The sequence below is a fragment of the Lytechinus pictus genome, chromosome 7 (genome assembly GCF_037042905.1).
Source record: "Lytechinus pictus isolate F3 Inbred chromosome 7, Lp3.0, whole genome shotgun sequence".
In the NCBI taxonomy this organism is placed as follows: domain Eukaryota; kingdom Metazoa; phylum Echinodermata; class Echinoidea; order Temnopleuroida; family Toxopneustidae; genus Lytechinus; species Lytechinus pictus.
In genome coordinates, this window is record NC_087251.1 from 29933992 (window position 1) to 29959164 (window position 25173).

Below are 25173 nucleotides of genomic sequence, written 5' to 3' on the forward strand. Positions count from 1 at the left end.
ATAATTACGTCAGTTTAACGACGAGTGTCACGTCATTTTGACGTCGTAACATGACGTCTTATTGACGGGATCTTGCACCCGCGAATAACGTCATTATGACGTCGTATATTGACGTCATTATGACGTCTCCAAGAGTGACTACGACGTCTTAATGACGTCTTAGCAACGTTTTTACGTTTTCCTGACCAGTATCAAGGGTCAGATTGACGTCGTGTATTGACGTGATTATGACGTCTTCGAGAGTCAACAACGACGTCTTAATGACATCCGTGCAACGTGTTCCTGACCGGTTTTAGACGTCATATTGATGTAATTATGACGTCTTTAAAAGTCATCTACGACGTCTTAATGACAACTTTGCGACGTATTCCTGACCAGTTTCAGACGTCATATTGATGTAATTATGACGTCTTTATAAGTCAACTACGACGTCTGAATGACGACTTTGCAACATATTGCTGACTAGTAATAGACGTCATATTGACGTCGCATATTAAAATGAATATGACGTCTTTTGGAGTCAACTATGATATCTTAACGTATTCTGACGTGATAATGACCTAAACATTAAATTCTACATGCAATGTACATACACACATCACTTCAAAGACCTTGTCATTGAGGATTATCTATATTTGGTGAATACTGAGGTGGTCTGACAATGTCCAGCATTCCCAGTAACAATATAATGATCCTCCATGCTAGGGCCTTGCATAACTTGTCTCGGTCTCAAGAACATGACCCCCCCCCCCTCGAAAAAGAATATATACAAAAATGGAAAACGAAATCAAATACATGTACGCATTTCAATTACGAAATCGTTGCAAATATTCTATTAATAAATAAAAGTTGCATAACATATTACCAGCAAAAAAAAAAGGAATACAAAATGTTGAAAACTCCAAATAGATTGAAAAAAAAAAAACACTTTTCTATGAAAATGCAGTATTAGGGTCAAAGGAATGAAATTACAATGTTTGTTATACCAATACATACAATTGTACATATACATGTACACATTAATACATAACAGAGGCATAATGATCTCCAAGAATAAAGCTTTTTCGTTGAAATTGTAATTAAATATACCTTCAACTTTAGACAACTATGTAATGTAGGTAAAAATATACTGTATGTAAAAAAAAAATACCCGAGTTGGAATAGTTTCAGGATTTATGGAAGCTCGCATTTGGGTGAAAGAATCATACATGTACATTAATTCTTATGAAATGTTTGGGTTGTATTACACTATCACTTAGGGCCAGGGGTAAAAGACAGTAGTTGCAGCAAACAATTATTTCTTCGGAAAGTCTTTTAAATTAAGGTTAATTGTCAAAATATTGTACATAATCTAGATCTGGGCCCTGTCTTACAAAGAGTTACGATCGATCCGATCAATCATAACTCTATGGAAATCCATCAGTGTCATAATTTTTTTCTACGAAAAATTTGCACAATGTTCTTTGTATGCAAAGAGAAACGCAGCGAATTTTTGAGAAAACAATGAATGCATGAACATACATCATAGCTAGAAAATATTTTGAACAAACATGCTTAATAGATGTTAACGTTGCTGACCGTCCATAGTTGCGATTGATCGGATCAATCATAACTCTTTGTAAGACGGGGCCCTGGTAAATTAATGTAAACTTGTATCTTTGTAAAATCATGAATTTTGATCTTAAAATCAATAATTCTGATGATCACTAACACAGAAAAGCATATGTGGGACAGGACAGTGTATTATGATTGATTTGAGAAATACCAGACGTTTGATAGAATTACATGCTTATTTTGCTCATTTCTCAGCAATTACACATTTTCTTCCCGAGCTTTTTGGCACACATCTTTTATATATACATACACTTTGCTGGTAATTCTGTTGGATTCTGTTCGAACTCATTTTAAGATAGTTACTACTAGAGGTGCGCTATTAACTTAAGGCAACTATGTAATGTAGGAAAAAATATACTGTATGTAAAAAAAAAAATACCTGAGTTCAAAGTTTTCAGGATTTATGGAAGCTTGCATTTGGGTGAAAGAATCATGCATCAATAAGTCTGATGAAAATAGTTTGTGGAACTGTTGTATTACACTATCACTTACATGTAGAAGGAAAAGACAGTAGTTGCAGCAAACAATTATTTCTTGAAAAAATCTATAAAATCAAAGTTAATTGTCAATATATTGTACATAATCTACATCTGGTACATTAATGTAAACTTGTATCTTTGTAAAATCATGAATTTTTTAACTTAAAATCGATAATTCTGATGATCGCTGTAAACACAGAAAAGCATATGTGGGACAGTGTATTATAATCGATTCGAAAAATACCTGACATTTGATAGAATTACATGCTTATTTTGCTCATTTCTCAGCAATTACGCATTTTCTTCCCTACATGTAGCTACGTAGGCTTTTTATGTGAGCTGAGAGATTTCATACCAGATTTCCTTAGCTTGATAAAGTTCTTATGATAGTCTGTGTATCAGCATAGTATGTGTTCAGTGTTTTGAACCCACTGGAGATTGTGCATCATATCTTTATGTATGGAAGTCATTTTGCATCTGCGGTCTCCATGGTTTTTTCAGGATCTATGTGTTGACTAGACCAGTCCCATATTGATATTTTCGTGCTGTGTCACTTTGGAAGGCCGTCTCTAATTGGTTGACTGGTGAGTTGGCAGATGCGCAGCCCATCCCACTTTTCAATTATATCATTACGTAATCTCTAACATGTCTAAGATTTCCACCAGATCAAGAGGCCGCTTGCACTCGGCTAACGCATGTACACAATCCTCTGCTTCATCATTAACTGGATCTAAACAAAGCCCAGCATACCTAGATCATATTGATACAGTCGTTCAAAGAGCGGTGGCCGTGGCAATGGAACGCGAGAGACAAAAACTCAATGATGACATGGATAAGCACGAAAATAAATTGCGTGAAATTCTTGATGAAAAGCTCACTAGTCTACACGTTCTTGAAATATCTATCGATACTAAATTGAAGCAACTCCGTGATTTTGAAAAATCGGTTTCTGATAACATGACTAACACCATAATGCTTTGTCAAATAGGCTTGACCACATCGAGCAGTACTCCTGTCGCAATAATATCCGTATCCGTATGAGATTGTTCGAAATGTAGCAAAGCAGATTGGTATCGATCTTACTCCATGTGACATTGATCGATCCCATCACCTTTGCCGACCAACTAGCAGTCATGATGTTCAACCCAAAGGATCATACCCCGGCGTGGCCCTGTAATGCCAACTTAGCAGCTCCACCAATCAATGTGAAATTCACTTCATACAGGCCGAAACAAAGGGTGATGAAAAATAGAGGAAAATGAAAATGCTCAGGAACAGATGACTGGGTGCAGGCAGGCAAGGCAGTTCAGGTGGGATGAAAATTTATTGGCAGGACACCTTCCGTTTCAAATTACAGCATCTGCAAAAATAACAGAAGAGGAGAAACATAAAAACTTTTTCTACATAAACTATTTATTAATCTTCATTAAAAACTAGATGGTTTCAATATTAATTTCCAATTTATTTTAAATGATTAAAAAACGATGTGGGGTTTGTTACATATTTTATACTTCAAATATTAACATGTTAAGTCAAGTCGGGGGGGGGGGGCATGATGCCCTCAAGACCTTTAACCATCTCTGTATAAGGAAGGACATTTTAGAATCAATTTATTTGACACATAAAACATATTATTTTTTTATAATTACAATTTTAATTCATGCCTTTTTTATATGTTTTAAATGGTTATGGGGTAACCAGGACTGTCAGGACCGAGAATTCGAACTTCGAGGCTGAAATACAGCCATTCCCTATGCCTGATTTGGCTTAAATTCAGGTCAAGGATCAATTAAATATATATTTTGCAAAAAAAATCTGACAAATTTTGAGGTGGAATTAGTTTTCTGGCATCGCGAGATCGACCAATGCAAAATTTTATTAGCGCCAATTTACCATCTAAACTTGTCATTGAAATTAGAACGTCCAAACCGATCTAGTACCAGTACTAGCACAATGAATCAATCAGCTATGCATGTGCACCAATTCTGTATTTCTTGCATACGTACGCAGAGATGCCAACCTAAAGGGATGGTTGTCAGGAACATTTACCATATTTGTCAGGAACAAATGGGAGTTTCTCAGGAACATCCCGCGAAGTAGCATCGTTTATACAGGGATGCCACTAGGTGTCCTCCAAAAATACTGAAACTCATCGCGGGCCGGGACAGTGTCCAAGAAAAAAAAATTTAGGGGGGTCCACCTTTAATTTTGGGATGGACACATGTCACAGGTAAAAAATTGGACAAGCAAAAAAAAAAAAAAAAAAAAAAAAAAAAAAAAAAAAAAAAAAAATTAGGAGGGGGGGTCTGCCCCCACCTCAAATTTAGGGGAGGGGGGGGGGGGGGAGGACCAAGTGGCTTCTTACCTTGTTGTGATTGATGACTTTGAAGTCAATTAGGACTTAGGTTTGAAAAACTGTTAGTTGTGTGTTTCTCATAGAACGCTAGACCAAAAGCTTCAGTCTCTGTATTTTGGTTGTTCAGCTGAACCGCGTTGGCTCCACTCACCAATACATAGACTGAAGAGTTGTTGGCCCGTACATTAAGACAACGTATCAGCTAACCCAGGGACGTAACCCAAGGAGCTCCGGCCCACTTTTCGGGCCGGAGCTCCCCGAGTTCCGTATCAGCATGCAGCAGTAACGTTAGATCTAACATTCGGCGGAAACCCGATTTTCGGATCGTTTTTGGTACATCAAATGTCACATTATGAAAAAATAATTACATCCAAACTTACGAGAAAATATATAAAATTAAGAAACATCGTACCTTAGACCGCAGTTACCGCTAATTCCTTTCAAATGATGATAAAAACTTAGTCATCCTCGATTCCTTCGTTGGTCATCGTAAGTTGCCATCTTGGATGACGTCATCATCTTTACAGTCGTATTTACCAGTCGCTATTATACCGCGATTCGTGCCGCTGATTTGTGCTTGTCTATGTGCGTGCGTTCGGAACTTGTCGCTCGCATTGGTTGGCCAGGATATCGATAATTCTAATCAGAAAGCCTTGATAAAAGCATAACTCAATGAACGTAGTAGGCAGTGCGCGCGTTTATAAATTATAGTAGAGAAACTCCCGTTGGTTTACCGTTGGCCACACACACGCTGCATGCACGATACATGTATACACAATACACCCATATACATGCACAATACACAATACACGCATATATACACATGCACAGCAAAGCAATACACAATACACAATACACATGTATTGTAGTTGTTTTTTTCCGTAACCTTTTTATTGTTGCCGTAACACCGTAATTGGAGGAATAAAATCGGAACAAATACGGCGAATCCGTAACGGTTGGCATCTCTGCGTACGTCACTCGAGTTAAAGTTCATGTCATTGCGTTATATAGCGTGGGAATTGTAAGAAAGTGATCCTTCAAAATTTTTACCTTCCAACAATTAACATTTTTTAAGCCTTTGTATGCATTTAGAGTACAAAAGCTTACAAATTGGACAAATTAAATGTTTGCCCCAAAATTATTGTGGGAAGGGTGGATTTTCTAGGGAAATCCATCTTAGTGTACAAAGTTCTACAGGCAACAGAGACTTGTCTAGGCTCCGTGAATGAAAATACAATGAAAAAATATCACAGAGTCCTCGAAGTACAGTCAGGACCATTAACAGATTATAAGGTGCCCCGAGTTTGTGCACACCCAAATCTGCGTGATTCTGATAATAGAGATTCCCAATGATCCCCCCCCCCCCCAAAAAAAGGCTTGACATCTGAAATAGCCTTCTAACTTACCTACTGCCCGATGCCTCCTATCATGTAGGGCAGCAACGAAGGATCTCCACTCCTGGCATCCAGCGATTCTGGGCCTTCTTCTGGAAACTCCCCCAGGCCAGGTCATATTCACTGACTTCATCTCCTCCTCAACTCCTCATGTGTGACACCGAGACAGGTGGTTTTGTGTCTCCCTCTCTTTCTCCTGAAATGTCAAACAGATCTATTCATTAAAAATCTTACTCAAAATGGTGCTTTTGGTAGAAAAATAATGAATATAGGGCATTTCATGTGACGGCCTTAACCCTTATTAAACTGGGGGGGGGGGGGTCAATTTGACCCCCCACCCCTCAACAAATTTCATCACTACGCTGTCGCGCAAAAAATTTTGATCGCGCCGCTCACTGACTTTTTACTTTCAAGTCTCGCGCAAATTTTGAGACCAAATTTGTGACGCCCGGGTACGCGGTTACGACATTACGCAACATTATGTAAGTGCATGTCAGACCCAAAATTGCTCATAAACATGATTTCATGTACAAATCCAATGCAAATTGTGTATTTAGCCAAAATTCATAAATTTATCATTATTTCTACTTTTAGTGATTAAACTTAATTAATTTTGCCTTGTTTATGATTAGAATTAAGTCTAGAACGATTTCCATCGAAAATACAATAAAAAACAAAATGTAAAAAAACAAAGAAATACATGATTTAAAAAAAAATAAAATAGGCCTACATAAGAAATCGGTCTCGGTACCACATTTTTTTTCATTCACAATTGTTAGGAATGCTATAGAGAATATTTTCACCCAAAAAATAGCATTCTAGCTTTATTTAGTGAATCAGAGCAAAAAGTATGATTTCATGAATAAATTAGCATAATTAATTCATATAAAATAAAAAAATATGAATTCAGTGAAATTTACCAATGCAACTACGTAGATTACGTCATTCTCTACCATCATGCAAATTTTCGTTGTGATCGTGCAATCCACGGCCGAGATCTTATAAGGGGGGGGGGGGCAATAATACCCCCCTCCCCCCGGGAATGACAAGAATCAAAATACCCCGGTAGATTTAGGATTAAAAAAATTGTCAGTACGGTATATCATCGAGGATCTAGTACATAGTATGGTTGGAACTACCCCTTATCGACCACCTAATCTTCTAAGCATTGTATCTGCGAAAATATTCATCAATTTTACCCAGTTTTCGTCTCATTTGTGCAGAAAATTGAGCAGATCAGATTCCCATGTTTCGCTCGGCGACTCCGATTCAATCCGCGTATATATCGACGAACAACGAATACGACGATTTTACATTTGCTCATTTGCACCCGTCTTTTGAAACCGACCACCCGCGGTACATTAAGTTTACGACCGATTCTTGTCGCGGTGGCGAAATATTTTTACTCTTCCAAATCAGTTCTATGATGTCAACATGCTAAATGATCGTCTCACTACTTCCACTACGAGCTCCGGCACATGATTCGACGATTGACGACGGATATTAGTTCTAGAGCCGTTTTCTATCGGATTTCTTGGTTTTTCAGCGGGGTTTGGGTCTGGTCAATACAATTTTGATTAATTCTACTAAATTTTTACTTCTTGTTGCTCCTTTTTTTTCTCGTAGTCGTAAAATCGATTCTTACCGTTTCTATGGACACTGCGCCTACTCTCCCGCGCGTATCGTTTGTAATACGCAATAATTTTAACGCGCGCAAGGTGGTCGGTTTCAAAAGAGGTGGTCGATATGTGGTAGTCTCACCATACATGTAGATCTGGTACAGTTACATAAACTGAACTTTGTGAAATCTTGAAATCTCCACTGAAAAATGTTCAAACTGAACATCACCAACACAGATAAGAGCACGTGGGACAGTTATTATTGCTCTGATTAATGTCGGCCCGACGCTTGCCTTGGCTCGAGTTGACCCGAATCCTGTGCTTTTTTTGCTTATTTCGCAGCAATTACACAATTTCTTCCAGAATCCTTTTTGGCACATACGGTATATTATTTATAAATATAGACAGACACTTTGGTGGTCATTTCATTGGATTCTGTACGAACTCATTTTGATATCGTTACCACAACTGGCATTTACCTTAAAGTGTGCACTGTGTCTGTGCAGACTTGGGCCCTGAGCCCACCAGCGCAGCCTGTCCTATTCAGCATGCCGGCGCTCGGGGCAGCCACCCCGGCCGGGCAGTGTCAGTGTACGAAATCTAAAGCCAAAGGCAAGCCGCGCTCCGAAAAGAAAATCTTAGAAGATGGTTATCTAACTTACTGTTTGGTCTCCTGCGAATGCCTTCGAAGTCGTTATCCAAATCTGAACCGTGTTCTTAAAGTAGTAGAACTATTATTAACGGCCATCTTCGTCGCACTTAATTCTCGATCCAAAATTAGGCTGCAACATTTAACGGCGAAAAACGAGCGCATTCCTTTTTCAAATTAAGGACGTTCCACAGTTATGTTTTTGCGCATTATGATCTGCGCATAGTTTACACTCTGCGCGCTGACGTCACAATGGATGAACAGGTATTAATTAGCTGCGGGTATGAGCTGATTTTTCTCATCTTCTGCACTTTAACTGCAGATCCGATGCGTTATTTCATGAAGCTAAAAAATTGAATTATTCCATGGACCATTCAAACAAATCTTCTCTACAATTTCAAAATACTTTACTCTGCAGTGCTGCCAAGAATCACGAATATAAGCCCGAGTTTGAATATATGGTAGAGTGGTTTTGATTTTTTCTTCACATAGATACTAAGCATTCGGCCCATTTTTGGTGTTTTAAAAAGCACATTTGCTCTAATAAAAATGCTGATAGTTTAAAAACAAGCACATGAACCCCTATTTTTTTATGTTTCTACCTCTTAGGTATACCTTCCTCTACAACTCTGCAAATTTTGGTGAAAATGACATGGATTTTGAATAAAGTGCAGCATTTATTGTACGTTTGTAGTTTGTTACTGAAATTTTACATTTTTCAGATTGGGATTTTGTTATCTTTTACGCCATTTGTAAGAACTGACAGTGCTGTTAAACTTAAAATTGCAAACAAATAGCACTATTAATAGATTCTCCATTCTAACGATACAATTATTAACTCTCTTGCGAAATTTGATGACTTTTTCATGTATTTTGAATGAGTAATGGAGGTTTAAACTCATTGTAGTAATCTTGGGCGGTCTAAAAATGCCAAATTCTTTTGAATGCGCAATTCTTAAGAACATCAATTTGGGTGAACTTTGAAGCTCTATAGCAAAAAATCAAGCACATGGACCTATGTTAATTTTTGCATATTTCGAATATTAAGGTTCTAAAGTATCTATGTGCAAAGTTTGGTGAAAATGACATGGATTTCACTTTAACTGTGGAACGTCCTTAAATGGTTGCGACTAACTGCGCCAGTTGCATGCAGTGCAGCGCGCATGCGCAGGCTCGACGCCCGGCGGCGAATTAATTCTGCGGATCATGAATTTTTTATAGGGGGTGAGCCCGGGGGGCGTGCATGGGGGGGGGGGGGTGAGCTAACTAGATAGGGGGTTTGCATGACACCGGGGCATGACACCACTTGCGAAAAAAAAGTTTTAAAATAGATACAAACTTCTTTGACATATAAAGCTTCCTCTTGTTTGGTTTGGTTGGCAACCAGTTAAGAAATGATTATTTTTGCCACTGCTTTTGAAACTTTTTTTCTTTGAAGAATTATATACTTTACCTAAAATAAAAAAAATTCTGTACTATTTTTTTTTAGTTTTACTTTTCCTTTTATAAGTAGAAATAGCCTTGCTAACATGGCAAGGTTGAAAAAATGGCAAAATAGTATGTGGCTTTGAAATTAAACTTGTAAATTTCCTCGTCGTTGATTGGTAAAATTTGATGTCATAATCACGTCGTAATGTGGTCATATGAAAACGCAAATTTCTTTGTCGTTGTTTGGGAAATAAATGATGTCATAATCACGTCATAATGTGGTCATATAAAAATGCAAATTCATTTGTTGCAGATTGGTCGATAAATGACGTCGTAATCACGTAATAATCTGGTCATATAAGAAAGCAAATTTACTTGTCGTAAATTGGTCAGTAAATGACGTCGAAATCACGTCATAATCTGGTCAAATAAAAATGCAAATGAAAGTTGCCATTCTAAGTCGTCAAAATGACGTCGTAAGAACGTCATAAATACGACGACATGACGAGTATTACCACTTTACGATCAGTTAATGACGTCATTACGACCGTGTCTGCTATCAGGGTCAATGCGCATCACATAAAATATGCGCAGATAGAATCCAGTGCTTTGTGTTTTTGCCCTGTAAGCCGATTCTGCACCGTGAGCTGAAACAGCATGTAAACGCATGCAAGATAACCCGAGTGTATGAAAATATGAATTAGATATGATTTCATGTAATAATATATAAGAAAAATGAAAGTGGAGACATTAATTCATCAGCCCAATGAATATTCATGATGGCATGCATATAACAGTTTGGTCGATCACAGAAATGCATTGTTATATCTTTATAGAAAACAAGAAGAGAGGGTGATTACAGTATCCAAGGATTCAAGTACCATGTCTGAGCCTAAGACACTAGCTAGCACCGAAGATGCTGTCCAAGACAACTTCAAAGGAAATTCAAGTAACATGTCTCAGCCTAAGACACTAGCTAGCACTGAGGATGCTGTCCAAGACAACTTCAAAGGAGATTCAAGTAACATGTCTGAGCCTAAGACACTAGCTAGCACTGAGGATGCTGTCCAAGACAACTTCAAAGGAGATTCAAGTACTGTGTCTGAGCCTAAGACACTAGCTAGCACCGAGGATGCTGTCCAAGACAACTTCAAAGGAGATTCAAGTAACATGTCTGAGCCTAAGACACTAGCTAGCACCGAGGATGCTGTCCAAGACAACTTCAAAGGAGATTCAAGTAACATGTCTGAGCCTAAGACACTAGCTAGCACCGAAGATGCTGTCCAAGACAACTTCAAAGGAGATTCAAGTAACATGTCTGAGCCTAAGACACTAGCTAGTACCGAGGATGCTGTCCAAGACAATTTCAAAGGAGATTCAAGTAACATGTCTGAGCCTAAGACACTAGCTAGCACCGAAGATGCTGTCCAAGACAACTTCAAAGGAAATTCAAGTAACATGTCTCAGCCTAAGACACTAGCTAGCACTGAGGATGCTGTCCAAGACAACTTCAAAGGAGATTCAAGTAACATGTCTGAGCCTAAGACACTAGCTAGCACTGAGGATGCTGTCCAAGACAACTTCAAAGGAGATTCAAGTACTGTGTCTGAGCCTAAGACACTAGCTAGCACCGAGGATGCTGTCCAAGACAACTTCAAAGGAGATTCAAGTAACATGTCTGAGCCTAAGACACTAGCTAGCACCGAGGATGCTGTCCAAGACAACTTCAAAGGAGATTCAAGTAACATGTCTGAGCCTAAGACACTAGCTAGCACCGAGGATGCTGTCCAAGACAATTTCAAAGGAGATTCAAGTAACATGTCTGAGCCTAAGACACTAGCTAGCACCAAGGATGCTGTCCAAGACAACTTCAAAGGAGATTCAAGTAACATGTCTGAGCCTAAGACACTAGCTAGCACCGAGGATGCTGTCAAAGACAACTTCAAAGGAGATTCAAGTAACATGTCTGAGCCTAAGACACTAGCTAGCACCGAGGATGCTGTCCAAGACAACTTCAAAGGAGATTCAAGTAACATGTCTGAGCCTAAGACACTAGCTAGCACCGAGGATGCACTCCAAGACAATTTCAAAGGAGATTCAAGTACCGTGTCTCAGCCTCAGACACTAGCTAGCACTGATGATGCACTTCAAGACAATCTCAAAGGAGATTCAAGTACCTTGTCTCAACCTGGGACACTAGCTAGCACTGAGGATGCTGATCATGATAGTGCTTTGCAGATGTAAGAGCAACACCTTTTTTTAACTTTCTTAGAATGTCAGTTTTCAATATCTTTTCTTTATTTCAATGCTTTATTCAATCTCTTTGATTTATATCTCAATGGGATTTATTGGCAATTATTGCTACTGTATCACTGGAGATACTGTAAGCTTTTCAAAAGGTCAGATTTGAACTAATTTTCTTTTGGAGAAAAAAAGCTTAGTAAAACAAGTTTCATGAGTATCTGAAGTACAATGTACAACAGTGTGAAGGATCACTCCCGACTTAATTCATTTTTCTTCTGTCACCCAAGAAATAAGAAAGTTAATGAATTTCAAGAAACCGTGTAGAACTGAAATCGCCTAGCAAATTCAATTAACTACATGTAGAAGACCTGGGCTGGTATTCAATTTAATACTCAAGCCAGAATTTTAAGTATTGTACTCAGTATTTTGCTTGAGTAAAATACTTATCCATCTTTGGTATTCAATTGCATTTTTTGGCTTTTTTTGCTTAAATCTAAGTCAGCCACCTACCAGACTTAAGTCTAGCTTGCGTGCAATTTACAAACATGCTACACACAGTCATACCTTCTGTGCACAGATAGATTCATACATTGCACATTATTTGGCGTAAACTTTATGATGTCACAATGGTTATTAATAAGTATTTTGCTTAAATTTGGCTTGATAAAAAAAAATACTTAGATATGATCTCAATACAAGTTTATGCATTTTTCTTAGCCAAGTAAAATACTTACAAAATCAATACTTTCAAATGAATACTGGCCCTGGGATGGTATTCAATTTGATACTTAAGGACTTAAAAATATTTTACCTAGTATTTGCTAGGTTAAAATCTTTGGATTTAGTTGTATTTTCGGCCATTGGTACAGTATTTTGCCTAAATCAAGTTAGCTGTGCCTGCCTACCTGGCTCAAGTCTGGCTTGCGTGCAGTTTACAAACATGCAAAGCTATACCGACTACGCACAGATGGATTCATACATTGCGCATTATTGGGCTTAAACTTTACAATGTTACAACAGTTATTAGTAAGTAATTTGCTTGAATTAGGCTTGATAAAGTAAAGTGTTTAGATGAGATGTGAATATGAGTTCACGCATTCGGCTTAGCCAAGTAAAATGCTGAGTAAAATACTTTTTCAATCATTTTAATTGAATACCAGCCCAGCTCTTTGCTGAAAGATGCTTGAACCAACAATGCAAACAAAAATGAAAAATTTGTAGGCAAAGTACTTATGATCCACCGTTATGCTTTTAAGAACAATATAAATAGTTGGTTCAAACTTTGCAATTATTATTTTTGATCAATTACAAAAGTTTACTTATGGTGCCGCCTTTTTCTTATTCTATTTTTTTTCAGGCCTGACCAATTCCTTCAAGTCGGTCAACCCCTGATTGGCGGTGATAGTGGTTCTGAATTGAGTAGCTTCCATAGTCTGCGTTCTTCAGAGAGTCCTGATAGACGGTTTGTAGCTCATTTCTCTTCCAACATTTGTAAACTGGGCATAAATGGTGGTTCATGGGGATACCAATTTGCATTAAAGTATTTTTATGCAAGTACTCTGACTAAATGAAAAAAGATGTATTTAAGATTTTGCCATTCCTTTCTGCCAGTGGCGTACCGTGGGTCACGGCATTGGGGGGGCACCAGCAACATTTTTTAGTCACTTAGGGAGCGCACGAAGCGCGCTAAGTTGCCAAGTATACTGACTCAATAGAGACACTTTAAGGACATGCAGTGTCATTAAATGGATATGCATCTCACTGATTAAATAATGCGAGCACGAAGCGCGAGCTGAAAATTTTTGATATTCAGACCTAAAGAGGGACATTATAAGCAAATTTTTTATAATCATGATACGTACCTGTCTCGCTAATCAAACAATGCGAGCGCGAAGCGCAAGCTGAAATTTTTGTATATATTGACCCCAAACGGGGACATTTTAAGGACTATATTTTAGGAATCCATTAAGAGTATACATATCTCAGCATAGTCATCTAATGCTAGTGCAATCCTATGCTGATTTTGTTAGAATTACATCTAAACACATTAAGCATTTTTTGTAGTCATTGTAATCATGATTATCATATGCATCTCACTATGCAAGAGCGAAGCGCGAGCTGAAAATTTTAGGAAATTCAGACCTGAAGAGGGGCATTCTAAGGCTTGTTTGCAGGAATTCACTAAGACCGTACGTATTTCACTAATCAAATGCTGCAAGCGCGAAGTGCAAGCTGAAAATTGTTGATATTGAGATCAGAAAAATTGACATTTTAAGGACTGGGACTGATTTTAGGAATTCATGAAGAGCAGACATCTCACCAATCAACTAATGCAAATGTTAGCACGGACAGGAAATGTTTTATTTTAAGACCTTAAAATAGGGCAATCACTTAAAGTCGTTAAACAGTTTATGCGAGCACCAGGAACAATGAAGACATAGGCCCTGAGCAAATAATGTTTCATAAAGTTATGAAAAAATGATTCTTATGTATAAATATAACATAATATAATATAACAATATAATGAACAATAATTTCTTCTTTCCCCACTATGTTTCTCTTCCTTTCTCCCTCTTTTTCTCCTTTCCCCCCCTTTTTTTTTACCAGCCGATTGGCGGGCACGTGCCTCATTTTCTCATAAAATTTGGCTCGCACATTGGTTTTGAGGTTAAGATGTGCAAAACATAACTTTTTGGTGTGTGTCAAAAATGATGCTGCCATGGTATTAAACCACTTATTATGGCAAAAAAAAAACCTACGAAAACTCATTTCGGATAAAACTAGTTCCCCAGTTTTTGGCCAGTGCTCATCAAAGTTGGCACCAATATTGGTCTTCAGGTAAAAGCATGTAATTCCTTTTTCCAAATGTGTTTGAAATTGTGTTGTCTTGGTAACACCAAGTTATTGCGAAAAACTCAGGAAACTATTTCCCCTGGGTTTTTTTTAAACATTGCTCTTAAAATTTGGCAAAAATATTCATCTTTGGTAAAGAAATGCAAAATTCATTTTCCAATTATTAGAAACTATGTTGTCATGGTAACGGCATATGGCGGAGGTATTTCACCTTCAGTGATAATTTTATTTTAAATTGAGTTCAATTGGTAAGTAGAAATTATGATTCATTTATGAATTTCAGCTAAAATTACAATTTGCATTGGATTCATGAATTCACATTTTTGAGCAATTTTGGATCCAACCTACACATATGAAATGAAATGATGCTTAATTTCAGAACCATGTACCGCTCAAATATGAAATCAATAGTTGCACGAGACTCAATAGAAAATGTCATGGAAGGACGCGGCACCAGCTTTTCGCATTTCAGATTTATCATGAAAAATGTTGAGGGGTGGATTCCGCCCTGCCATTCAAGGGTTAAAAAATGTTGGTTTTGGTTGTTATAAGGTCTGTACTGATTTTCCAATAAAAGAAATAAAAATACCATGACGTCACAGAATTCAGGCCAGTGAGAAGCACAATAAAGCCTAATTTCAGGCTCATTTTAATTATTTGAGGGTTTTCTTAAGCAAATACTCAGCTGGCAAGTAGTGAAAATGAATAAAACTTGCAATTTTGTGCCTTGTAGTTTATTATTTATACCTCAGTCACGTTTGCTCTATGGCAAGTCGAAAACAGCCGCTTTAACATTTATTTATAACAGCTACATACCCTGTATACGTGGTTTGAATAAAGATGAATAAAACAGCTGTTTTCGACTCGCCGTTTGGCCGCCATAGAGCAAATGTGACTGAGGTATTATTGATTTGTGTATGATTTGTCAATTTCCCTTTTTTCCCCGTTGGTTTTGGTTATTAAAGTACACTCCACTGACATTCAATGTCTGATTGGGAAAGTTGGGTTTGTGATGGTTTAGAACATGATGCTTGATTTCCTGTACAACGCTTATAGTGATTCTTGAGGCAAGGTACTTACAATGTAACATTACAGAACTTTATTTTTGAACCATTTTCCTAATTTGATTGTTTTGCTGTCACTTAAAAAAAATTAGGTTGGCGTCATTTCCTTTAAGAGCATTAAGAATATTTCTGTTTTTGTTAATCTCTTCCATGAAATAGGAATCGACAAGTTTATATCCATGCACCCCCAAGCTTACCAGCTATACTCAGGGTCATATGTGACTGGAGCTCAGGCTCATCAGATGCAAATAGGAACAAGAACCAGAGATGGCATTCTGTTTGATATGAGGTAGTAGAGGTAATAAACCTGCTGACAATCTTCTTTCCATTTGGTCTCATCCCACTTGTTCTAATCCTATTTTGTGTAAAATTCATTTGGTCTAATTGACATTCTATCCCCATTACTACTACTACTACTACTACTACTACTACTAATAATAATAATAATAATAATAACGTCATATTTTACCCAGGGAAGCCACTTCAGTTCTGAAAACTGTTTTACGTGCCGGCCCTGCTTAACATAATAGTGTTATTATTATCCCCGGTTTTAGCATGGCTACGTTGATCGGGCGCTCAAGCATTCAAAGCATTTCTTCCTACCGGGTAACCATTCACCTCACCTGGGTCGAGTGCAACACAGTGTGGATAAATTTCTTGCTGAAGAAAAACACGCATTACATCTAATATCCACTTGGCCTAACTCCTGGACCAACTGATTGTAGAACTAGTGAAAAGAAAACTCCATAAGATATCATATTAATCTGGAAGTTCAGGTGCTATTGGTATTACAATGCTTACTTGGTGCTGCTATCATCTGACAAGGCATCAATCTGCATTTGCTGTCTCAGACCCAGGAGAGAAATGATGATTAGGGAATGGCTTATGGATTGATGACAACTGTCAGCTACTAGTACTGAAACCCTAGCATTTGATTTGCTGAAAGCATAAGTTTCAACAAATTCACAGAGATGGAGAATTGTAAAGGTTAGGGGTTTGTTGTAACAAATATCAAGGAAACATTAACTTGAATATTCTTTCTGTAGAATGCAATGTTATGAGAAACTTTGAGAAGTTTTCATAAGATTGTGTACCCCTGGGTATAGAGTGTTAAGTATATAAACAAATCCTTGCAAAGAGGTATTCTTGCCACTAGGGTGAGCTTTCCACCCTAATAGATTTTTTTTTTGTAAACATGTATTTATACTGTTCAGTAGTCTAGCTATAAAATGGTTGCATCATTTTCATCATTTTGAATTTTCAAAATTTTGATCACGGGTTTTTAATGTCCTTTACAGGTATGGACAGATAAAGAGAATGCGGGTAGATAATTTGTGTAAATGCCTCAAATGTATATAAGAAATAATTTTTGTGGTAAAGATGTGTTTTTGTATATCTTACTTTGGAAGGTTTGTATCAAATTTTATATTAAGTCAAGGAATAGATAGTGAATGGTTCAAGCTTTAATGCAATCACAATCCTAATAGATTTTTGTACTATTTTGTAAAATGAAATTTAAGGTTACAAAGACTAGTTTTAAATGTATATTTTGGTCTGATATTAAGGAAGAAATGGATTGTGTGGTAAGTACCTCTTGTATATTAGCAAATGTGTTCTTGACAGTATTGTATTGTATTTGTATATTTGTGATTTTGTATTTTAATGTATTATATATGTGAAGAAGTATATCAACTCTAATTTGGAAAGTAGAAATAATGGCAAAGTCAAATAGTTCGGGAAAATAAAATTGCAATAATGCACATGCAGATGAAATATATAAATTGATATTTTTATATTATCGCCATAGAAACAAACTGTCAGACTAACAATATGATCAAATGAAATGTATTGGATAGGTTACAAACAATGGTACTGAGAATACATTTTTAACATTAGTGAAAATCTAACATGGCTGTTAAAATGGTTGATCATTTTATGTGGTTAGATATTGTTTTTAATTATTGGATCATATTTATTGATATTTGAAACAAAATTTTCCATGGATAGTACAATTTTATATATTTTTCTTAACTATATACTCACATGTTTGCACAATTTTCAAGTCTATAAAGGGTATTGAAACAACCTTCCAATAACTGGAGATTGGAACAGAATGAAACGGTTTTGAAATGTTGGCTTGATTTTCAAAACGAGATTTTTAGATGTAAAAATATTAACCTATCGCTTTTGAATAATGAGTTGCTATAGACTAGTTTGTTCCATGATGAAATATCCTCTGATATCCTCATTTGTAAGTTAGCCAAAGTTTTAATTATTGGTTTTAATCGTGGTTCAAATCATGTCACTTTTGAAAGATACAGATTTTTTTGGGGGGGTGTGAATGCAATATTGGACAGCAGTATTAAATGTCAGTATGATCAAAAGTATACTGAGATATTAGTCAACTTATGAAGGCAAGTCCGATAGATTTGAATAAATAGAGAAAAATCAATCAAGCATAATGTTAAAAATTTTATCAAAATTTGATATAATAATAATAATTGAAAGAAAAAAGTTAGACACAACCCCGTGATATGCAAATGAGAGAGTCAATGATGACACACACTGTCTTTTTCTTTTGTATATGAATTATCGAATATTTAAATTTTTGCAAATTTGCTACAATTATGAACCATCTTCATCTAATTACAATACATGCAGGTTGTAGCAATGGCAATCTAATATATTCAAAGAGGAATAAAACCTTGATTCACATTATAATGGGGAAAAAATTAAGAAATTTCATAAAATGAATTACAAAAGAAATATTGAGTGGGTGACATGATCAGTTTCCTTGTTCATATATCAACCAGAATGTGCATATGACTGTTTCTCAAATCAAGCAAAACCTAGCATTGTCATTACTTTCTTATTTTACACCCTATATTGAAGAAATTTTGTACCTTATATTTGCTTTATTTTCCTCTTTACATTCAAATAAAGCTTTTGTTGGGGTTGATTTGCCTTTTATGATTGTAAGCTCTAGGACCCTTTGCAGAAACAGTTTTATTTTAAGGACGTTCCACGGTTATGTTTGTGCACTTTGATATCACAATGGATGGACAGGTGAATAATCAGCTAAAGGTATCAGCTGATTTTTCCCATGATCTGCATTCTAACTGCTGACCCTATGTGTTATTCTATGAAGCTATATTAGCTGAAAACAATCCTCTACAAAGCAGAATACTTCACTCTGCAGTGCTGCAAACTATGACGAATATGACCTCGAGTTTGAATAAATGGTAGAGTGGTTTGACATCTTTCCTCACTAAATACAATGCCTTTTGTATGTTTTTTGTGTTTTATAAAGCAAATTTGCTCCAACAAGAGTGCTCATAGTTTGGAAACAAGCACATGAGCTCTTATCTTTTAATGTGTATTACAACCAAAAGTTTTCAATAAAGAACAGCATTAATTGTACTTCTAAAATTTGTTCTAGAAATTTGAAATTTTTGCGAAATGTTTTTGTCATCTTTCACACCATTTTTATTGTCTCGCCTGCATAGCAGAGCAAGACTATAGGCGCCGCTTTTCCGACGACGGTGACGGCGGCATTGTCAACATTGAAATCTTAACCAAGGTTAAGTTTTTGAAATGTCATCATAACTTAGAAAGTTTATGGACCTAGTTCATGAAACTTGGACATAAGGGTAATTAAGTATTACTTAACATCCTGCCTAAGTTTCAGGTCACATGACCAAGGTCAAAGATCATTTAGGGTCAATGAACTTGGACCATGTTGGGGGAATCAATATCGAAATCTTAACCAAGCTTAAGTTCTTTAAATGTTGTCATAACTTCGAAAGTATATTGACCTAGTTCATAAAACTTAGACATAAGGGTAATAGTGTATCACTTAACATCCTGCCTGAGTTTCAGGTCACATGATTAAGGTCAAAGGTCACTTAGGGTCAATGAACTTTGGCCATGTTGGGGCGTAATTTGAGGAATTGTCATCATAACTTTAAAACTTTATGGATCTAGTTCATGAAACTTTGACATAAGAGCAACCATGTATCCCTGAATATCATGTGCGAGTTTCAGATCACATGACCAAGGTCAAAAGTCATTTAGGGTCAACGAACTTTGGCCATATTGGGGTAATTTGAGGAATTGTCATCATAACTTTAAAACTTTATGGATCTAGTTCATGAAACTTTGACATAAGAGCAACCATGTATCCCTGAATATCATGTGCGAGTTTCAGATCACATGACCAAGGTCAAAAGTCACTTAGGGTCAACGAACTTTGGCCATATTGGGGGAATTTGAAGAATTGTCATCATAACTTTAAAAGTCTATGGCTCTAGTTCATGAAACTTGGACATAAGAGCGACAATGTATCCCTGAATACCCTGTGTGTGTTTCAGGAACATGGCCAAGATCAAACGTCATTCAAAGGTCAATGAACTCTGGCCGTGTTGGGAGTATGTGTTGAATTGGCATCATAACTTTAGAAGTTTATGGATCTAGCTCATGAAACATCGACATAAGGGTTATCAAGTATGATTGGTTGTTTTGCACATGTCTTAGGTCACATGATCATGGTCAAAGGTAATTTTGGGTCAATGTTTTATTATCATATTAGTGTTTTCTTCTGTGAATAATTATTCATTACCTGTTTTCAAAAGAAGCACTGCTGCTATATCGAATTGCGTAATGCAGGCGAGACTGCCAGAGGCGTTCCACTTGTTAAGAATTGAAGATGCTGCTAGCCTTAAAAGAGCAAACGAATCACAGTATGGATTGATTTGCCATCTGGAGTATACAATTGTGAACTATCCTGTAAAATTTACTTAGATTTTGAATGAGTAATAGAGGATTAAACTCAGTGTAATGATCTCTTGAGGTCTAAAAATGGCCAATTCTGTTAAATCCACAATTCTTGGGAACTACCAACTGGGTGAACTTCAAAGCTCAGTAGCAAAAAATCAAGGACATAAAGTACTATTATTTTCACCATATTTGGAATATTTAAGTGCTAGAATGAATCTGTGCAAAATTTGGTGAAAATTAATGGATTTAATTTTAACTGTGGAACGCCCTTAAAACAACTAAAAAAAATCAATCTCATGTTCTAAATGGTCCGTTTGATTGTACAGGTCTGAACATCAAGTTGTGTTTGATTTTTCAACTTGATTGCAGCTTTTTTCTGCAATGGGATCACAAATATTGAAAAATCACTAGTAGAATCACCATGTATTATTATGTCATTAGGAAGTATTCAGAATGTACCTTTTGAAACCAAAGTCTAATTCAAATGGTATTGTATTTTGAAGAGTACAAACGTTGATGGGCTATATGTTGAAATTCACTCTATACGACATGCCACAGTTGAAATGAAGTTCATGTCATTTTTACCAAACATTGCCCATTGTTATTTTAGTGTTCATGAAATGTGAGAAAAAGGAAGTTTGGGTCTTTAAAGTTCACTAATTGAAAGTAAGATGGTATGACCCAATCAAGGGATTTAGGCGTTTATTAGAGCTCAAAGCGGGGTCACAACACAAAGTCAAACTTCCCATTGTTTCCTCAAAACCCATCTGAATTCAATTAATTTCAATGAAAAGTACTGGAAAGAATACCAAAAGTAGAAAAGGTATTTATACTGGGGGCCACTTAATCCTTTTGAAGTTAACATCGCCCTCTTGTTTGGGAGAATCATGCGAAAATTTACAAAAAAACGTAGCCCAAACATTTCAAATCTCCATAGATGAAAGATAAAGATTGAAATGTCTAAAAAGGGGGTTACATGTATTTGCTTATAAATTCTCTGCATCTTCTTTGTAGCAAATGCATTTTTATATTAATCACAAATTACATGGCAAAGGGTCAGAATCAAGATACAGATGAATGCAAGAATCTGCCCCTGTATATATTCAAAATATATATTGCATTCATCATAATTTTTAGAATTGCACCAACAAAAAAAGGAACTTTTTTTTTCCAAAAGTGGTGTTCACACATGTTTTGGCTGATTGACTCCATTTTCTAACATCATCCTGATTTCCATTTAAGAATGCAGGCCATTGTAATGTCCGCTGATAGGCATGCCTGTGTAGTCATGATATCAACTGATGTGGATGCTCACATCACATACACAACTGTGGAATGTTCTGATGTTGCTTATGTTTTTCATAATTTAAAGGAAAATAAAACCTTGGGAACAAGATAGTATGTGTGAAAACATAAAAATCAAATAAACAGATCAACAAAAGTTTGAAAAAAATCGGACAAATAATGAGAAAGTTATGAGCATTTGAATACTTCTATCACTAATGCTATAATGGAGATCCTCTTATTGGCAATGCAACAAAGATATGTGATGTCACTTGTGAACAACTCTCCCAGTACTTTTGTATATATGTTATACTTGTAATATAAAATTATTCTTGTAAATATATATTTTCTCCTATTTATATGATATATAAAGTATTATAAACATTATGGTCATTTTAAGCTATAGTTACTTATTTTTAGTTTTCTAAGCTGAAATGCTCCTGTTTAGTTTTAAACTAGATACTGCCTCCTTTCTTTTTTTTGAAGTCTTAGAATGTCACTAAGTACATGAGGTAGACAATTTTAGAGTTGCAAATTCTATTTGACTTGGTGTTTCAAAAAGTTTACTGAGTCAAGGGAATAAAGTGAAAATTAACTGCACAAACTTATCCATTTGTCACTTGCCATTACACAAGTACAGATTTCATTTTAATTTTGTGCTTAGATCTCTTCTCTTGAAAAGTTGAAGAACTTATGCTCAACATAATATGGAAACAGTGGAATTGACAGCAAAAAAATATTCAAAATGCAATAGAGTAAATGCAATAATTTCAATACACTATTTTCCATCATCTTCCTCCACGGATCTTGGAATAGGATTTGATATTTTTATAACCATACCTGTAAGAACTTGTAGGCAATTTCAAGACATTTATGTATGTATTGTATGTACTAGAACCTAATATTTTACTATCACACTGACAAAATCAATCGCCCTCTATCTTGCATTCAAGGCTTAAAATTCATTCCCCTTCTCTTTTCATTCCCTTCTTTTTTTATATGCCCTTCTGTCCGTCCGTCCGTCTGTTAACTTTTTCTTGTAAACGCGATAACTTCAGTTTAACTTAACCTAGGCTCATATAATTTGGTGTGTAGGATACTAGCATGGATCCTAGGAAGTCTATTGATTTTGAGGTCAAAAGGTCAAAGGTCACAGTGACATATTTTCATCTTACCCTTCTGCAGTCCTTGTAAACGCGATAACTTCAGTTTAACTTAACCTAGGCTCATATAATATGGTGTGTATGATACTAGCGTGGATACCACGAAGCCTATTGATTTTGAGGTCAAAAGGTCAAGGTCACAGTGACATGTTTTCATCTAACCCTTCTGCAGTCCTTGTAAAGGCGATGACTTAAGTTTAAGTTAACCTAGGCTCATATAATTTGGTGTGTATGATACTAGAATGAATCCCAGGAAGCCTATTGATTTTGAGGTCCAAAGGTCAAGGTCACAGTGACATGTTTTCATCTTACCCTTCTGCAGTCCTTGTAAACGCGATAACTTCAGTTTAACTTAACCTAGGCTCATATAATTTGGTGTGTATACATGATACTAGCATGGATCCCAGGAAGCTTACGCATTTTGAGGTCAAAAGGTCAAAGGTTGAGGTCACAGTGACATGTTTTCATCTTACCCTTCTGAAGTCCTTGTAAAAGCGATAACTTCAGTTTAAATTAATCTAGGCTCATATAATTTGGTGTGTATGATACTATCATGGATCCCAGGAATACTATTTATTTTGAAGTCATAAGGTCAAGCTCACAGTGACATGCTTTCATCTTACCCTTCTGATGTCCTTGTAAACGCGATATTATTAGTTGTCAATTGAATTGTTTTAGTTCTTGGTAGAAAAATATGAATAAACCTATTTTCATATAATGAAATACAAAAGAACAAGTGGGGATATGACATCATCAGCCCACTTTATGAATATTCATGAACACATGCCTAGAAATCTTTCACCGGAATAATGTAAATCTGTAAAATTCAATAACTTCATTATTTTTTTTCTGATTTTCATCAAATTTTCAGCATTTTGCTCTGTGAATTTTACTGTTTTTATTGAGATATGAATATCTTCAGCCTGGATTTTAAAGAGGGACATAAATGGGAATTGACAAGATCAATTGTTGAAGGTCTTGAAATTTAATATCAATATAAAAAAACACTTAAGGGCAACCTAACCTATAGGTTGCCCTATATTATTAATTTAGGTTGCCCTGAATTGATTTCAAATGAATGATATTCAATGTGCATCAATTTTGGAGTCATGTATGGAGGCACTGTCGATCAGTGCTATGTAATTGTGGAGTCATTCACATGTGGAGTCATTCACAATGTGTGGTGGCCCAGAGGGGGGGGGGTGCAATATAATATGTGAGGAGTCATTCATAATGTATTGAGTAGTCGTATATGAATTATGATTATTATTTTCAACGTCTCTATACATGGTGGTTCATCGGGCTATCCATGTTCGCATTCCCATGTGCAAGTCTACAACATCGAGAAAGGTACAGGCCTCTTTATGTATTTTTTTTTGTGTGTGTATGTATTTATATTATATATAAGAGCATGTAGCATGGGTATTCTTTTACTCACATTTGTGTAATATTTATGCAGCATTCCAACGTAATATGCATGTCCCTAAACCTGTTTAGATCCAACATTGGCATAGCCTTACACTGAATGTTATGTACTTCCTTCTACTGACTGATGTTGAATTCTGCAAGATATAAGCCGACTGTTCGGAAAATAGGCTGATTAGCAATGACAGGTGTATGTGACAGATTTGCAGATTTAGAAGTCAAAATATTGTGTCCCTCTATGAAAATTGACCCATCCCATTTTCAAAGTGATAACCACTCCTCTTTTGTGTCTTCTTGCTTATTATTATTCATTATGCTGCCCTTTTTGCTTGTCAGAGTATTTATTTGGTAATTAAATACTGTTTTTGTAAACAATGTTCATAGAGCAAATCTCTTTATTCTTATCCTCTACCGAAATTTCTTGTAACCATTTTCAGTTCAGGATTTTTTTTTTTTAATCTGTAATTGCCATCCTCCAGATCTCTTGTATCCATGCTTAAAGCTGATTGTACTATGAATAAAGATACAGATAAAATACATTCTTCTTTTAAATTGCTTGAATTGTACATGTACTCATTATGTTTTGTTTGTTGTTAAATCATCATCAGCAGCAGCAGCAATATCATCATCATCACCACCAATGACCACTTCTATCACCACTGCCATGACCATTTCCACCGACACTGCCATCTCCATTGTCATCATAACATCATCCAACAGAGCTAGAATTTCTCAAACCTTTATTTCGACACCGAGACAGATCAACAATATGGATATTGGTATATTCAACGGGGAATTGCGATCAGCCGCGGATCCATAGCGGCC

At 36.2% G+C, this 25173-nt stretch overlaps 1 protein-coding gene and 1 long non-coding RNA gene across 3 annotated transcripts; one reads left to right on the top strand and one right to left on the bottom strand.

Moving 5' to 3' along the window:
* Positions 1 to 1979: 1979 nt before the first annotated feature.
* LOC135154754 (uncharacterized) lies at positions 1980 to 8298 on the bottom strand. The gene is made up of 3 exons (XR_010294164.1): positions 8125 to 8298; positions 5856 to 6039; positions 1980 to 3453 (listed from the first exon to the last, which is right to left on the bottom strand). It is a non-coding gene; the product is annotated as an uncharacterized LOC135154754 (long non-coding RNA).
* On the top strand, positions 8290 to 24900 carry LOC129264597 (dentin sialophosphoprotein-like). Of its 2 annotated transcripts, XM_064102427.1 has the most exons (5): positions 8290 to 8572; positions 10376 to 11779; positions 13141 to 13245; positions 15860 to 15998; positions 16255 to 24900. In XM_064102427.1, the coding sequence occupies exons 2-4, from the start codon at positions 10422 to 10424 to the stop codon at positions 15981 to 15983; spliced, it is 1587 nt and encodes a 528-aa protein (XP_063958497.1). In that variant the 5' UTR covers positions 8290 to 8572; positions 10376 to 10421; the 3' UTR covers positions 15984 to 15998; positions 16255 to 24900. The 2 variants fall into 2 exon arrangements, with proteins under 2 accessions (XP_063958497.1, XP_063958496.1); XM_064102426.1 differs by having other exon boundaries at positions 15860 to 24900.
* The last annotated feature ends 273 nt before the right edge of the window (positions 24901 to 25173 follow it).

Bases quoted from the DNA above. Each gene is read 5' to 3' on its own strand.
- LOC129264597 (XM_064102426.1), top strand. From the start codon at position 10,422: ATGTCTGAGCCTAAGACACTAGCTAGCACCGAAGATGCTGTCCAAGAC. The intron at 11,780-13,140 runs GTAAGAGCAACA...ATTTTTTTTCAG, and splicing joins CATGATAGTGCTTTGCAGAT to GCCTGACCAATTCCTTCAAG. The intron at 13,246-15,859 runs GTTTGTAGCTCA...TCCATGAAATAG, and splicing joins TCAGAGAGTCCTGATAGACG to GAATCGACAAGTTTATATCC.